The 15,998-nt window shown below is 47.4% G+C and overlaps 1 protein-coding gene across 1 annotated transcript; it reads left to right on the top strand.

Moving 5' to 3' along the window:
- Nucleotides 1-1,403: 1,403 nt before the first annotated feature.
- On the top strand, nucleotides 1,404-7,510 carry LOC124553962 (GA-binding protein subunit beta-2-like; the record flags this gene model as incomplete). The annotated part of the gene is made up of 2 exons (XM_047127976.1): nucleotides 1,404-1,456; nucleotides 6,935-7,510. Coding segments are annotated over 2 exons (555 nt in total), but the record flags the coding sequence as incomplete, so codon positions are not given.
- Between the last annotated feature and the right edge of the window lie 8,488 nt (nucleotides 7,511-15,998).

Raw genomic sequence — 15,998 nt, 5'->3', positions numbered from 1 at the left:
TCAATTTCACACTGTCGAATGCTTTTTCCAAGTCGGCAAATCCTATGAACGTGGCTTGATTTTTCTTCAGTCGTGCTTCCATTATCAACACCGTATCAAAATTGTCCCTCTGATGCCTTTAACTTTCCTGAACCGACATCTAACAGAACGTCAATACTCTGTTCCAGTGTTATGTACCGGGTGGTCAAAAAGTCAGTATAAATTTGAAAACATAATAAACCACGGAATAATGTAGATAGGGAGGTAAAAATTGACACCCATGCTTGGAATGACCTGCGGTTTTATTAGAACAAAAAAGAAAGACGCTTGAAAGATCACTTGCGCATGTCGTTCGGTGATGATCATGTGCTCAGCCGCTACTTTCGTCATGCTTAGCCTTCCAGGTCCCCAGACCTCAGACAAATCTCTGCCCTCCAGTCACGTCTGTAATCGTCTCTGGCGCCGCTGGAGGCCGTCCAGTGGAATGCACCAGTTTGCTCCTACTGGGATACGCCAGATTACGTTGCCTATGGATCTGTTTGAGTCTGAAGCATCTTGTACAATGTCAGTACTGATGTGACGCTTAGGTCCCACTCCTATTCGTTACTCTCTGTCTCTCAGATACGTATGCTTCATACAAGGCTGTCTCCTTTATTTTTCAAATTTTTTGGAATGTGTATGCAATACTCTACAGATTACTTGACAAGCTGTAAACATTGCCTGTGAGGCAATGTTGCCTGTACTGCCTGACCCACTTTTTCTTGTAACAGCAGCCTGTAGTGTAATCTTCTCAATGTCAGTCTCTCTTGTCCAGTTTAAAACGGAAGATAATGTTTGAGTCAGAAACACACAACCCTTGCTGTCTTTTCAAGAAATCGAATTATAGAGACATTACATGCCTGTATGATTTTGTCTGCTTTACTGAAAAGCAAATTTTGAAACTACTCATTGTAACGTTTGCAGTATAGCTGTTGTAGTTCCTGGCCATCACCTTCTTCATTCCCTCAGGCGTCAAACGTATTGCATGGTAGTTATCCACTGTTCATCAAAATATCAGCCTATCAAACAACTCCTGTATGTAAGTTGGTACCCCGAGTTACCAGATTATATCTTCTCCATCTCCTCCCCCCCCCCCTTTCTCTCTCTCTCTCTCTCTCTCTGTCTTCAGTGACATCACTGAGCCTCCATACATTAGGTTTCAACCAACCTCACAAGCCAGCCGACTTGAACTGCTTGCCAGGTTGTGCCCGGCAGGTGTTGTGTGACTGAGGCAGAGCTGCTGGCCCCTGCGGCCGGGCTCTCGTGTCCAGTTCGGTGTCTGCCGCCTCCAGCCGCGCCTCTTGTTTTCCAGCGCGCCGGCCGCCCCCACCGCCCGGCCGCCCAGCGACAGCAGCCGGACCCCCGCCGCCGCCCCCGCCGCCCCCGCCGCCCGCCGATCTCCACCGCCGCCGGACAGCGCCGCCGTCTCCCGCCTGCGGTGAGTGGCCGCTGCAAGTCCGCGACTTGTACCCTCACGCCAACACTCACTGCCGTGTCAACCAAACGTTATACTAACGAAGAAATCGAATTTCATATACTTTTTCAAATGTTAGATGGCGCCCAGGTTACAGTTATCAGGAAAAATTATTTCCTTGCTTAACGGTGTGTTTAGTGTAGTTGCCACTTTCGATGGTCTTTATGCGTGTTACAAATTACTCGTGAAGGAAATGGGTGTGAAGCCAGGGTTTCAGTGCATCGGCATTCACGTAACCCAGAGGATGCATTAATGAATCGTTGCGTATACAGGTGTATGCACAGGCTCAAAAGAAAACATAAAAACAGTGATAAAGTAAGAGTAAGCAGAATTAGAAGTAAGTGGGCTCAAAACCGGCTGTTAACAGCAGAGGGTGTTGATGTGGCTTGTTTCGTGCGTGTCCTCAAATATTATTCGAATTTGCTTGAGATGACTTTCGTGGATGGATACTTTCGTATTGTAGGGCATATTCTGAGGCCTCAAGTGATCACCAGTTCAGTACTGGAGGGCACTGCGGAGGGTAAATATCGAAGAGGGAGACCAAGAGATGAGAACACTAAGCAGATTGAGGAGGATGTAGGTTGCAGTAGGGACTGGGATAGAGTAGCATGGAGAGCTGCATCAAACCAGTCTCTGGACTGAAGACCACAACAACACAACTTTCGTACGTAGCAGCCACTGATGATCTTAATGCAAATTAAAGCTCTGGTAGTAGCGTTTAGAAATGAAGAAATTCAGCAAACATCAGCCACAATGAAAGTTGGAGTCAGGTGGGGTGGCGGCTGCGGTGCCCGTCGACGATAGGCGGGAAACGAGGTCAGCTGTGCTGTGGGCGTGGCAGGGTGGAGGCGTGTGCAGCACTGCACACCCCGCCCGTCTTAAACCACGCCCTGCAGCTGGTGGCATCTGCCGGGCGTCCCGAGCACAGCATCTCCAGTCAGCGCAGAGCAGTTTTTTCCTTAACAACTTCCTAATATTCATCTCGCTTGTTCGAAATCAGCGACCGGTGTTAGTGGACATAACTAGTCGGCTTTCTGAAAAAATATGCCTTACAGCCAGCTGAAAGGTTTTACAAGATGGCTTCGTTGAGACTCCACTGACATAGCTGTTTTTGAACTTGAAGAAGGTGCTCGATGTACCAGAATAGTACCTCCACAGGACTAGGACTAGCAACATTGTGACTATTCAGCATGCCATTTGAAACTGATCAGAGCAGAATGCAGCAAGACGCAATAGAATAGAGGAGTGTCCTAAGTTTCAAGTGGGAAAGTAGGTGCAAAATAAATGCTGTAACTTAAATATATGCACTGACTTTAGAAAACACATTGCTCCCCCTATACGGAGACTCACGGATTTCGTGGCTTGGTTACATATCGTGCTGAGCTTTAGACACGTACAGCGTGTGGATCTACTTGTCATCGAACCACCGGCCTCCTACTGTTACAATCCAGTTTCGTTATTCTATTAGTGAAGCGAGGGTTGCATCGTTCTGTCCACCAGAACCGTCTGTGATAACGTCTCGGTGTTGCACCGCCCAGAACCCTACCAGGCTGCCTCAATGATTTGGTTTTTTTCCCCCCTAGTTCACTAGATTATAACGACGGTTTATTTTCGTGCATTGACACGTTTCTCGGATATATAGCGATTGTCAGCTGCCTTTCATGGAAACACAGCCTGACTGTGTGCCACTCCCACCTGCATAGCTCCATAAATGTGCGAACTTCAGGTACATTAACTTCTTACACGGGAAACAGCCTCTTCACGCTCTGTACAGTATCACTGTGGGCAACTGGCAAAACAGCACCACGGAATAACAATACTGACTGCAGAGGAGTGAAATTCAGCTTACACACTAATAGTGAAAGCTACCCACAGCTACTGCTGGACTTTACACTACTATTACTGTCGAGGGTAAAACTGATGAGAGTAATTAGGGGCTCCACCGCAAACTGTGTCGTCGCAGTGGCAGGGCGTGGCCAGGGTTTAACGCGGCGTGAGCGGCCACTTGCATTTTGTAGGCTGGTGGGTGGAGCTGTCAGGCCGAGCCCTGCCTGCCCCTCACTGGTGCTGCATCCAAGTTTCAATGACAAAGCGTTCAGGTTTGGAGTTGAGAATATTTGGTGCATCAGTGAAACAAGGCAGCAAATCCAGTGAGCAACTGCAAACACTGTATTCCCCATTAACCGACACCACAGTTCTGAACCAATGTGGTACACTGCTGCTGGCCGCTGTTGTTTGACGTTCCAGTAAGTCTCTGGAGTTGGCTCCCTGCCCCACTGGGAGAAAGTGATGGTGCAACCAAGCCCTGACACCTTCACGGATCGGACTGCTCGCTGGACAGCATATATGCCGAGAGCCGATTTCTGTCGTTCTTGTGGCTGCAGTATCCCTACCTCTTAAGAATAATGATGTAGAGGTCCTTTGCACACGAACGCATGTCCGAAGCAAGAGGCACAGTGACAACAACAGCTGTTAAAAAGATACAATCAACAACACAGGCAAGGAATCATCGTCTTCATCCTCCAGCAGCTGACAATGACTTTCAATCAGAGTATCCTCCCCTGCACGGTGATTGACGTGTTGTTGTGTACATAGTTCCGCGTAGTCAGCGCGTACACAACTTTCCCACTAGAGCGCGCCCCGCTAAGCACAACAGCGCAGGCGCAGCGCTCGTCCGTCTCCGCACTACGAGATGGCGCTGTCTTAGAGGCGGACCAAATTCTGCTTCCGCCGATCCGCGTGTTAATGTGTAACGCAGCCAATGAGATTGCTGCTAACGTAGAACCTCTTCTCCTCGCGGATCACACTCGCGCAGTGATACCTGAACGCGCGAGGTATTATAACCTCCGATTAGTCAGTCTGTATTAGTCTGCATCAGTCTCTACTCAAGCTTCAGTCTGCGCCTAATAATCGACTGTGATAACGCCGCTGCACTCGGTCGTAAAGTGAAGGCAGTCGGCCGCTGTGTTCTCTGTGCTGACAGACAATACCTGAAATCTGGTATTGTTGTCGTACTCACATCACTGTGGATGTCGTAATTTTCGAATCCGTAAGAATTTCCAAAATGGAATGTCCCGTGCCTTCAGCTTAAGGATGTTGATGAAATGTAGTTACATCAATATCTTCTCCAAAAAATATTGATGTATATCGGACATCATTCTCTGTCGGTATATCAATATGTCGATATCAAAACGGCAATATCGACTGTGATATTTTTATTTTATATTATATTTTCGATAAATATTTGAAGCTGTCTTATTTTCAAATTGTAGTGGGACATGATTCTCACCTTCAAGTGTGTAATAATCTTACTACTTTCAGAGTTTTCATCACGTCCAATCTTGCCCTTTGAGTGTGTGAATCAAGTATTTGTGGCAGAGAACAAAAACACCGATTGCACCGTGGCGTGGGAGGGAGGGGGGGGGGATTGAATGGAATGACAAGATTTACGACGTCAACAAACAAAACACCAATTTCCTAAAAAAATAATTTTCAGCGGAACTAGTGTGCTATTTCTGCACATCGAAATTCTTGAAAAACAGTTGCTGAAAATGAAGAACAAAAATGTAAATGACAAGCCGTGGGCGCAGACGTGTGAGGGGAAATGCTGACGTAATCGGCGGGCAGCGCTGCCAGCGGAAAAAGCACGCTTTAACTTGGCCGCAGAATTTCGACGCTGCAGCTGGTAGGTGCCTGGCCTTTGCAGAAATGGAAAAGCAGGGAAGCGGGCATGAAGTGTTCCGGACAAACCCGCTGTGGTGACGAAACACCACGATGGACCCATCACATGCCTTTTTCTGTTTCAGTTTTCAGTTAAATTTTTGTGGTTTTGATTGGTGAGAACCAATACTATAACAAAGGATACTACTGTACCCTGCCACTGCAGAATAATACTGCAGCAACAAAACATGAACGACAGAAAAGAAACGTAAATAAAACTTTAGTTGCGAAGGAAATGCGCCACATTCAACAACAAAACACAGTGCTCGTACAAGCGTCTGCCAACAGCAAAGTATGTCGAAGGCTTTAGGAAGACTGTGCAGTGCTCGATAACAACAAATTGCCTCCGACGGGCGTGACGTGACGACTGTTTGAATTGGATTCGTGTGAGCAGTTGCGGGCTGCCTCTCGCGCATGCGCAGTTGAGTGGCGTGGCGTGTGAGCGGTCCCTGCTCCCTGTTGTGGTTACAGAAGTGTGGCTGGGAGCCGCAGTCTGACGTCGCCGCCCTTGGGAAATGCGGTGGACCCGGGGCTGGTGCAGAGAGCAGCCCGAGCTGTGGTGGGCGGGTGGGTCGCCTCCACGTGGCCTGTGTATACCTTCAGCGGTTTTACTGTCTCCTCCTCGTTTATTGCGCTCACGTTAAATTAAAACAAAACGGATTTTTGTGACAGGGAGCTGTCAACTGAATTAAAATACGTTCGCTAAAGTATGTTACTAGTTTCAGATTCTATTTCCACCTTTCTGACAGGCAAGAAGTAATCGCTTTGCAGAAGAGTCAAGTTATTTTTCAAGGTTCTCTAAAGAGATTAAGCTTTTAATAATCTTTTCCGCTCAGGCAGTCAATTTATTTGAAACAAAGTGTTTAATTTCACACTATTGCCTAGTTTCAACTGTTCGCTGCGCATCAAGTGCACTTATGGCATTATGGCATAATAAAGAACCAAACATGATGTAATGCAGTACTGGTGCTGCAAGGAAATTAACATCGGAATCTCGACTTGGGAATGTGCGCTTTAAGGCGAATTGTGCATTTTAGCGTGGTGCACGAAATCCCGATGCTCTTAAAGTAATCCTGTGATGTCTTGTTTCTTTCGTGACATAATGTAAGATCTTTCAGAGTTTTTTACACGTAGGAACATGAGGGCGTCCTGCGTCATCCCGTAGCTGCGCAAGCGCGGTGACTCCTTCCACCTGGCGCTCTCTGTCAGCTGCTGACACGAACCTCATATTTCTAACAGGTCGCGGGAAAATACTGAGAATGGTGGTTTCAAAAACGTATTTCTGTACTTAGATATCTGATTAGTTACCTATGTTTTCTTCCCGAGTGTCGGGAGGGATTGCTCCACACACAAGTAACCGTTAGAGGTGTGAAGCTCAAACATCGGTTACCAGCAGGATGCTGAGGTCACAGGAGGTGACTCCTCAGAGTGAATTAGGAGAAAAAGTTAAAACAGCTGGTAATGAGATGGAGCGGACCAATTTTTAACGGGAAGCGGCTGCAGATTTCGATAGTGGGATACTGGTATGTGTCTGTCATACGCTGGTTGATCTGTATCGTAGAGGGAAGATTTCTACATTTGTAACTCATGGCTAGGCAGAAGTGTATTGAGGGCTGCTGGAAGTTTCGCGTCTGTGATGGTTTCTTTCATTCGGTGTGTGTGTGTGTGTGTGTGTGTGTGTGTGTGTGTAGTAGAGTGAGAGAGTGTCGGTGTTTTGTGCAGGAGCCTCTCTCAACAGGAGAGAGGGAGGAGGCTGATAGAGGCGGCCAGGCAGGGCGCGGCGGAGCAGCTGCGCGAGTTGCTGGCGGCGGGGGCGGACGTGGGGGCGAGGGAGGAGGACTGGTGGGGGAGCAGCTGGACCGCCCTGCACTGGGCAGCACGCGGGGGTCACGTGGTGGCGGTCAGCTGCCTCGTCGGCGCCGGCGCGGAGGTCGACGCCAGGACCAGCCTGGAGCAGAGCACGCCCCTGCACTGGGCTGCACGGTGTGGCCACGCTGGTGTGGTGCGGCTGCTGGTCGGCGCCTCTGCTGACCTCAACGCCAGGGATTGGTGGGGGCAGACGCCGCTGCACTGGGCGGCAGAGGAGGGCCACGCAGGGGCGGCGGCTGAGCTCCTCCTGGCGGGGGCGGACAGGGGGGCCCGGGATAGGGGTGGCAGGACCCCCCTGGACCTCGCCAGGCAGAACAGAAAGCAGGAGCTGGTGGATATGCTGACACAACGCTGACATACGGCATTCAGGAAGCACAAGCAGTTACACCATATGCGTTGGTCTTTCAAATAAAGAATACAAAAAATCAATCCTTTGTTCGTTTATTTGTACATACCATTTTGTGCTGCGTATGACAACTCCGGTAACACCGGGACAACGACGAGAGATACCTGTAAACTAACGTGAGGAGCCCTTCAGTCTGTAAAATACTTCACGATCAGTTTTTGCAAAAGCTGAGTAACAACTGATAAACATTGCACTATTACTAAGCACCACCTGTCCCTCTCAAGATAACGTCAGCACTCAATCTCTTTGAAGACACGAATGGCGCAATATTGTCGGTTGTCTACCACATCACGCAGCTGCACTAACGTTCGTTGTTCGGACCAGACCACTGCATTACCCCATTACTGGAAACTATATGCTGCTAGCGTGCGTGGTGCTATGTTACACCAGCATAAACTGCACCATACTCAGATTACTGGCACACAAGTCGTTCAGTCAGAATGTGTCTTCAGTTGCGATCTCACGCCGAGTTCACTTATGTATCTGCAGTACGAAAATACTTGCCGCCTTTAATTGCAGCCTCACACTGCCAGCAAGAGTTACACCACATACCAGGCAACACTGCACACGGAATGAGTCACGCATCAGGCAGATTCGTAGAGGTGACACTATGACGAAAACTAAAATAAATAAAATTCTCTACTTTGGCCCACTAATCGAGCAAGTGCTTCCAGCTGCTGGTGAGATTCTAATGAGCGACTTGCTGTTACGTTAATTCAAATGTAGATCTGACTCTCGATGTAAATTACACACTTTCCCATAGTGTCGCCATCTGTACATGAGCGTGTCGTTATTTCCTAACTTTCGTCACCTGAGTCTACGGCGTTTAATAAAAATGACGGAACGAGCAGCGGGGATTTCAAAAAAGAAACGCACTACGACAACTAACTTTTGAAACACGGTTCCTCTGACAGCAGTGCTGCACTGAAGCGAATACCTGGTGGTTACACATAGGGAAGAGATACATGTCCAGTGTGCACAGAGGGGGTTCTTATAAAGTGCCAAGCGATGTGAAAGACTCATAAAATGTTGACGTCGAAAGGGAACTGGCTGGATTGAGCGTGGGAGGTTCCTTTCCCTATCGATTTTTCCAGATTTCAGGTTTCAGTGTGACGCTGCAGCTAAGGGAACAGTGCAGAATACAGCAGCAGTGGCGGCGGCGAGCGGGAAGGCGTTCCCCGCCCATGCGCCGGCAGCGGATTCGCCGCGCGGTGTGACGGTGAGTGGCTGGGGTGAGGGCTCGCGAGCCAGCCGTGGGGCCGCGACAGAGACTCGCGCCCGCCAGCCTCCAGTACTCGGCTGCGAGACGGACCTGCAACTTCCCCTCAGTCAGCATCGGCCGCCAGGGCCCACCTGTGGCGCAGCAGGCGGTCACGTGTGTAACCGCTACACGGCGAGACAAACAACTTAGACCCACACATTCACACCAGGCTATGATCGGAAACATAAAACACACTAAATTTTCTGAATATCGCCGTCCGAAAGAGAAACGCCACACCATGGCTTCACAATAGTCGGGAAACCGACAGCCACGAAGCATCGCCGTCCACAAACCGCCGAATCACCCGGTGCCGCACAAGCTTCAGATTTGGACTCTACAGACTGAACAGAACATCCGTAAGCAAACACCATCACACAAAGCAGCTACACACAATAAAACATATACCAGAGGAAAATAGTGGCAAGTCCCATATGATCCAGAAATTAAACCAACAAATTAGTAGAGAGAAAAGAAACTGGCCCACACACACAGAGAGAGACAGAGAGAGAGACCGATAGTGTAAACAAAATTCAAATTCGTCGCCAAATACTCTCGAGAAGAGTTGAACGCTAACGGCTTTAGCAAACACAACGTGTGTTTGTGCGTGCAGTGCCCTCAGAACGCAAAAAGAATGATGTCGCAAAAAAATTGAGCAATAACATGTATACGCTAAATGTTTTGACGCCAAAATTACGTCGCTGAATAATCAAGAGGTGTGCAGTGCAGGACACCATACAGATAGTCCTGCAAAACTGTGTAATGTAAAAATCACGGTAAGAGGAAAAAAAACTTTCTTTAGGCCTGTCTTTGTTAGATCAATTAAAACATAAAATATGTTCACTTTCTACAGCTTACAATAATCAGATGTCCACTGGGTATGGCACAGAGGTGCCTAAACATGTTTGGGTAACAAGAGAAATTACTCTTTCTGCATAAAAGGGGAACCTGTTTTCAATAATGTATGTAGATATTCGCCATTTACTGTAAGAGTTATTTTCACAACTGCAATGTCGCCTTTGGGCTCTGAACAAGATTTCATCTCAGCACATGTCAGACTTCAAACTCCTCTGACACACACACACACACACACACACGTCCCGATTTTTGTAACTTCATGTGGTGAACCGTTTCACCTATTCAAATGCTAACTGTTTTACTGCATTCTTTAATAAATGTACTGTGATGGCGTCTTGGAATTTACTTCAAATGGGTTAGCTACTCTCACCACCAAATTGGACACACAGATCGCCTGCTTGCATCTAAATAGCTATCCGTTCTGCTGCAAGAACTGCCCAAGTGGCCATATCAGCGAGAGACGTACGAAGAACAAGCAGGAGGGATTGCGGTGCGTCGGCTCACTAACATCGTACAGGAAATAGTTAAGTGCAGCAGTCTCGGGTGGGAAGTTACGGTGTGTTTATTGCTTTCTTCGGAGTCGTGGCTACATTCAGAAACATGTACGGAGATTTCGTACCGAATGAGGGTCTTGCGCGTAAAAAAGCGTTCGGAAGAAAAGTGACGAGTAAATATTTGTACAAAGAACGGGTGTTCAAAAATTACAGGTTGTATACGACTGAGGACAACCGGAAATCTGGGAAGAACCCGTGAATTTTTTCATTGTTTTAGTTTACAGATAATTTTTTGTAATTTTGGCTGGTGGGAACTGATTCTGTGGCAAATTGTATCCCGCTACTGGAGAATAACACTGCAGCAATGAAACATGAACGGGAGGGAAAAAAATAAATCTTTAGTTGCAAAGGAAATGCGCCATTTACGACAAGAAAACACAGCTAAAAATATGTCAAAGGCCTTGGGGCGAAGACGATGTGATACTTTGTAACAATAAACTCCTTTCTGTGAGCGTGACGTCACAGCTGCTACGTCAGGTTCATCTGGGCAGTCGCCAGCGGGCTGATGCGCATGCGCAGTTGACTCGCCCGCTGCTCGGACTGCTCCGGCCGTTAGCTGTATCGCGCGCCCTGGCTGCCGCATTCGCGCATGCGCAGAGTTATCTGAGTTGCAGTGAAAGGGGGGGGGGGGGGTAGTGTCCACGTGACCCGTGTTTGCGTTCAGTGATATAATTCGCTGCTTCCTCTTCATATACAGCTCCAACGTCTAATGAACACAAAACGTATTTCTGTGGCCGGGAGCTATGAAGCGAATTAAAATACATTAACATATTTATTGAAGGCAAAAATATATTATTAGTTTCACTTTTCTGGATTTTATTTCAAAGTTTTTGGCAGTCAAGCATTAATTGCTTTGCAGAACTATGAAGTTATTGTTGTCAGTTTGCTACACAAATCTGGCGTTACTATTCTCGCTGAGGAAGTCAATTTATTTGAAACGAAGTGCTTCATTCCACAGCTGTTCGTTGAATGTAAAGTGCACGTTTTCATGTTCTGCCATGTATGGCATTATGTCATAATGAAGAGAAAAAAAAACATGAGATGCTACAGTACTGCTACTGAAAGAAAACTTACGTCCCAAAAACCACACCGAAAAGCTTAATGTCAGGTGGGACCTACTTAACTGTGAATCTGGACAGTGTGCACTTCAGACCGAAGTATTCACGTTAGTATAGTTTACGAAATTCCGATGCACTCAGAGTATCCTCTGACGTCCTGTTTCTTTTATGGTGTAATGTAACACCTCTTTGTGCTTTATACACACAAACATGCGGCCTTCTTACGTCACTGCAGCTGCGCACGCGCAGTAATGCCTGTTTTCTGGCGCTCTCTGGCAACTGCTAAGCCGAAGATATTTGTGACAGTCTGGGGATAGTTTTGCGAATGGTGGTTTGAAAAGTGTTACTTTCAAAGTAAATATGCTTCTACGCAGGATGAATTACGTTGCGTGTGAGGAAGTGGGATGAATGTCTTAAAAAAACAGAGCGTTCGACTCTCGTTTCGAGCCCTGAAGACCAGACATTTACGTCAGTATTTTAAATTTACTGGCAAATTTGTGCGACGTACCTCAAAGTACAACACACGCAATAAACGTCGATATTGTATGTGAAAGCTTGGCTTTTCTTGTTGCTACACTACATATTTTAATGTAAACCCCTAACTTTTCCCGGGTTCGATTCCCGGCGGGGTCAGGGATTTTCTCTGCCTCGTGATGGCTGGGTGTTGTGTGATGTCCTTAGGTTAGTTAGGTTTAAGTAGTTCTAAGTTCTAGGGGACTGATGACCTAAGATGTTAAGTCCCATAGTGCTCAGAGCCATTTTTGAACCTAACTTTTCCTATTTGTGTGTTCGCGCTACGTAGGTGATTGCTATTGGCTTAATACAGCGCGTGTCCTATGCTCTGAATGTCTGCTGTCATCGGCTGGCCAAATCACGTGCCATGACGTCGCAATCTCGATTTCAAAGCTCCGGAAACTAGGGTGCCGTGTTTGGTGCAATTCAAATTTATAGTTTCCTAATACGAAAGTATGCAGCGTAGGCCTATATGTTGCTGCAAATGAAAGGCCGTTCAAAAACTTCTCTCCCCGTTCCATTTTTTCCAGGACGTTCCACGCCAGTGTATAAACCGTAAACCATTCAAAGGATTGATAAGTTTTACAGTTCCGAGGGAAAATTTACTGGAAACCTACCGTCACTTAGCACGGAAAAAGTGTATTTTCACCCGGGGAAAAGCATATTTTTACACCCTGAATTACCAGTAAAAGAATCAACCAAAAAAGAGGTGAGAATCCTGGAGGCCAAAGAAAATGCGTGACCTTTAAGAAGCAGCAAATACACTTTCCCACAACGTAAGTAAGACGTCGGGTAAAAATTATTCTCTGTATCAGGAACCTGACTTGGGCACGCTCTGCCCCTAAAATCTCGGGTAAATTACTCTAAAAGCTGACATTGTCGTGTTGGTTCCACTAGCGATGGGAACTACAGGAATTGCCGAGAATAAGTACCATTCATTTCGTTTACCACTATTATTCATGTGCAACAGGTGTATTTACCGGTTTCCGCTACTTGCAGAAGACTCCAAAGGTTGGAGGGCTTCGCCGTAAAACTCGTAACGTGGTAATTGATGTACTCGAAGTCCCCGGTCTGCGACTCGTATTTGTTACATTAGAGGGTGCTGTGGCGTGGCTGGAGGATGCGACATCTTTCATTTAGATAACTCTGCTCAGATGCCTGCAGACGAACCCGTTAAATACTTCGGAGCACACTGCGAATAACGTAAACAATAAACGTAGGTGACTGGACGATTAGTCGGAAAACAGACTGCGCGCTGCTAAACAGAAAGGTGGCAGCTGAAGGGCGTGTTGCGCGATGCCACGGAAGTAGCAGCAGGCAGGAGGCAACATTCTTTCTGAGAGTGTGGCTCATGTCCAGTGTGAGAGGGGCCGTGCAGATCCTGATCTACGTCTACATGATTACTCTGCAATTCACACTTAGGTGCCTGGCGGAGGGTTGATCGAACCACCTTTAAGCTACTCCCCTACCGTTCCACTCTCGAACAGTCGCGGGAGAAACAAACACTTAAAAAAGTATTATCGTACTCTGAGGAGAAAGCTGGCGATTGAAATTGCATGGGAAGGTCCTGCCGTAGCAAGAAACGGCTTCGCTTTGACGGCTGCCATGTTAATTGCTGTATCATATCCGTAGCGCTGTCTCACCCATTTCGCGGTAATACAAGACGACCTGCCCTTCTTTGAACTTTTTCGATCTCTTCCGTGAATCCTGTCTGAGGCGGGTCCCACACTGCACAGCAGTACTCGAGAAGGGGGCGTGCAAGTGTAGTGTAGGCGGTCTCTTTAGTGTACCTGTCACGTTTTCTACTTCTTCTGTCAGTAAATGGTAGTCTCTAGCTTGCTTTCTGCACAACATTATCCATGTCATCGTTGCAGTTTAAGGTATAAACAACTTAAACTCTAAGTATTTAGCTGAATTTATATCCCTCAGATTTTTGTGATTTATCGTCTTAGTGGTTTCTTTGTCGTGCTCATGTGGACGACTTCACACTTTCCATGATTTGTAGTCAATTACCACTCCTTGCACCATTCTGATACCTTGTCCAAGTCATTTTGCAATTCGTTTTGGTCATCTGATGGCATTGCATGACGGTAAGTGGCTGCACCAGCTAGACACTATCTAAGAGCACTGCTCAGATTGTCTCGTAAGTGGTGTACGGAGACCAGCAACAGCAGAGGGCCTCTTAACTCTTACTTAAACCTAACTAACCTAAGGACATCACATACATACATGGCCGAGGCAGGATTCGAACCTGCGACCGTAGCAGCAGCGCGGTTCCGGACTGGAGCGCCTAGAACCGCTCGGCCACAACGGCCGGCTAAATATCACACCGACGCATCCTTTTAAGCGCAAAACAGCTTAGGCTCTGAAAAGATAAACTGTTTCACGCGTCCCTTGTCTTCCTACTACTTTCTGTTCACGAAATGTCCTATACTAAGTGCGTGGTTTCAAGGAACCTGTTTTAAAAAAATCAAATGCCTCACCAATGCAACTTTTTCACACCTCATTCGCCTTCCTACCGTCTTCTGCAAATGCTTTAAATTTGCTACTTGGTAGTCAGATACCGCATCAGTGTGGCTTTTTATGCACAAAACAGCTAGGCCTGAGGCGGTGAACTTTTAACGTTTCGTTACACCAGTTTCCGCTGTCGGTTTGGTTGCGTGCTAGAGTGCATTCCAACCTCCTTGTTCACTTACGTAGCTCGCGATACCTGTTGCGGAAATTTTTCATTTTCCCCTCAGATCAGAAAATAAGTTTTGTTTGAGGAGCCCACCTTGTGCGTTGCGCGGTTCTGATGCGTTCTTCTCCTCGTCATTTCGCTACACGGGACCAGCCGTAGTGCTTCTGGAATCTCGACACGCCGTTTTAGATCGCTGTGTAGTTTACCTCCCATCTTTTGCGATCCTGCTGACATATTCTTGTGTAGCCGTGCGGCAGGGAGATTGTAAACGTTGTAATAACCAACTGCAGACTGTATCGAGCAGCAACTGGTCATTTTCAGAGTTCTCCTTCACCATCGCGAAATTAGTGGGGGGAGTGTCACGGATACGATACCGCAGATGGGGTGGCAGAGATTAAAACAGTGGCGCTTTTCCGTGCGACGAGATGTTATACGAAATTTCGGTCACCGGCTTTCTGATCGCAATACGAAAATGTTTTGCTGCCGTGCAACGCGTAGGGAAGAATCTTTTCAAAGCCTTAGTGAGTATTTGTGCAGGTTTTTTTGCGACGTTGTACCAGTAAGTACGGATAGCGGAAGTGCTCTCTCCACGACAGACTTTGGTGACGTCACAACACGGACAGCCGCGAAGAATTTATCGCGAGCGATTTCGCACCATGGCGTATACCCTAGTGAGCTTGTCCTCGTGTTCTTCTCTCCTATATAATACATTTAGTACCCTGAAAGATTCACCCTTTTATGACGAAACAAAGAGTTTTGGATTCTATTGTGTCTACCTTTTGTTATAATATAGTTGCGCTACACCTTGAAGACACACAATTGACGGGCATCTGTCAGACCGTTTGTTACGCTCCAGGTTAGAAGCGCCAAACGAGTACCTGTTTCCCGCTCTATTCCTGCCTCTACAAGCCGGTCACGTGACCTGTGCTGGCTGCAGGTCACCACTGCTGTAACGTCTTCCGTCTCCAAATTCTGCTGCAGTGTGCTCCGTGTTCAGGGCGTATATACAAACTATGACTTACAACGGAACAGTCCAGTAAGACATGTCGAAATCTACTCTGAAATTTTTTACAGAGGAAGAAAACATCGAAAGAAATGGATTGCCAAACTTTTAGCTGCTAAGGAGCACTGCAAGTGTTTTGTAAAAAAATGTTGACGATACGGTGCACACATTTTCGCCGCGCCGAGAGCAGCTTACGACAGCGGTTTGTACAGCCCTGCCCGGCTAGCGCTGGACACGCAGACAGCAATTCTGAGCACCTGAAGCCTGGCTTACGTTGTGTCTAGGAATCCTGCATACTCGGTTCGCTAGACATAAACAGTCAAACAACTCGTACGAATCAGCTTCATTGCGAAACACAATTACGATTACTCAACTTTGATACGTGTCGCAGGCAACGGGCGGGATACAGAATAGTCAGTCTGCATCGTAAGAGACGAACAAGTCTGTGCTACGCAGAGGCAGCCGCCGCCGAAGCCGCGGTCCGCCTGCAGTCGGGGGCGGCGCCGACGCCGCCTCCACGCGATGGCCGCTGGTGGCGCGTTGTCGTCCTGGAGGGAGGCCGTTCTCTGGTGTGCGGCTGGAACCGT

The sequence above is a fragment of the Schistocerca americana genome, chromosome 11 (genome assembly GCF_021461395.2).
Source record: "Schistocerca americana isolate TAMUIC-IGC-003095 chromosome 11, iqSchAmer2.1, whole genome shotgun sequence".
NCBI classification, from domain to species: Eukaryota; Metazoa; Arthropoda; class Insecta; order Orthoptera; family Acrididae; genus Schistocerca; species Schistocerca americana.
The sequence above is the reverse complement of the archived record's forward strand: the minus strand, read 5'-3'. Positions and strand labels throughout refer to the sequence as shown.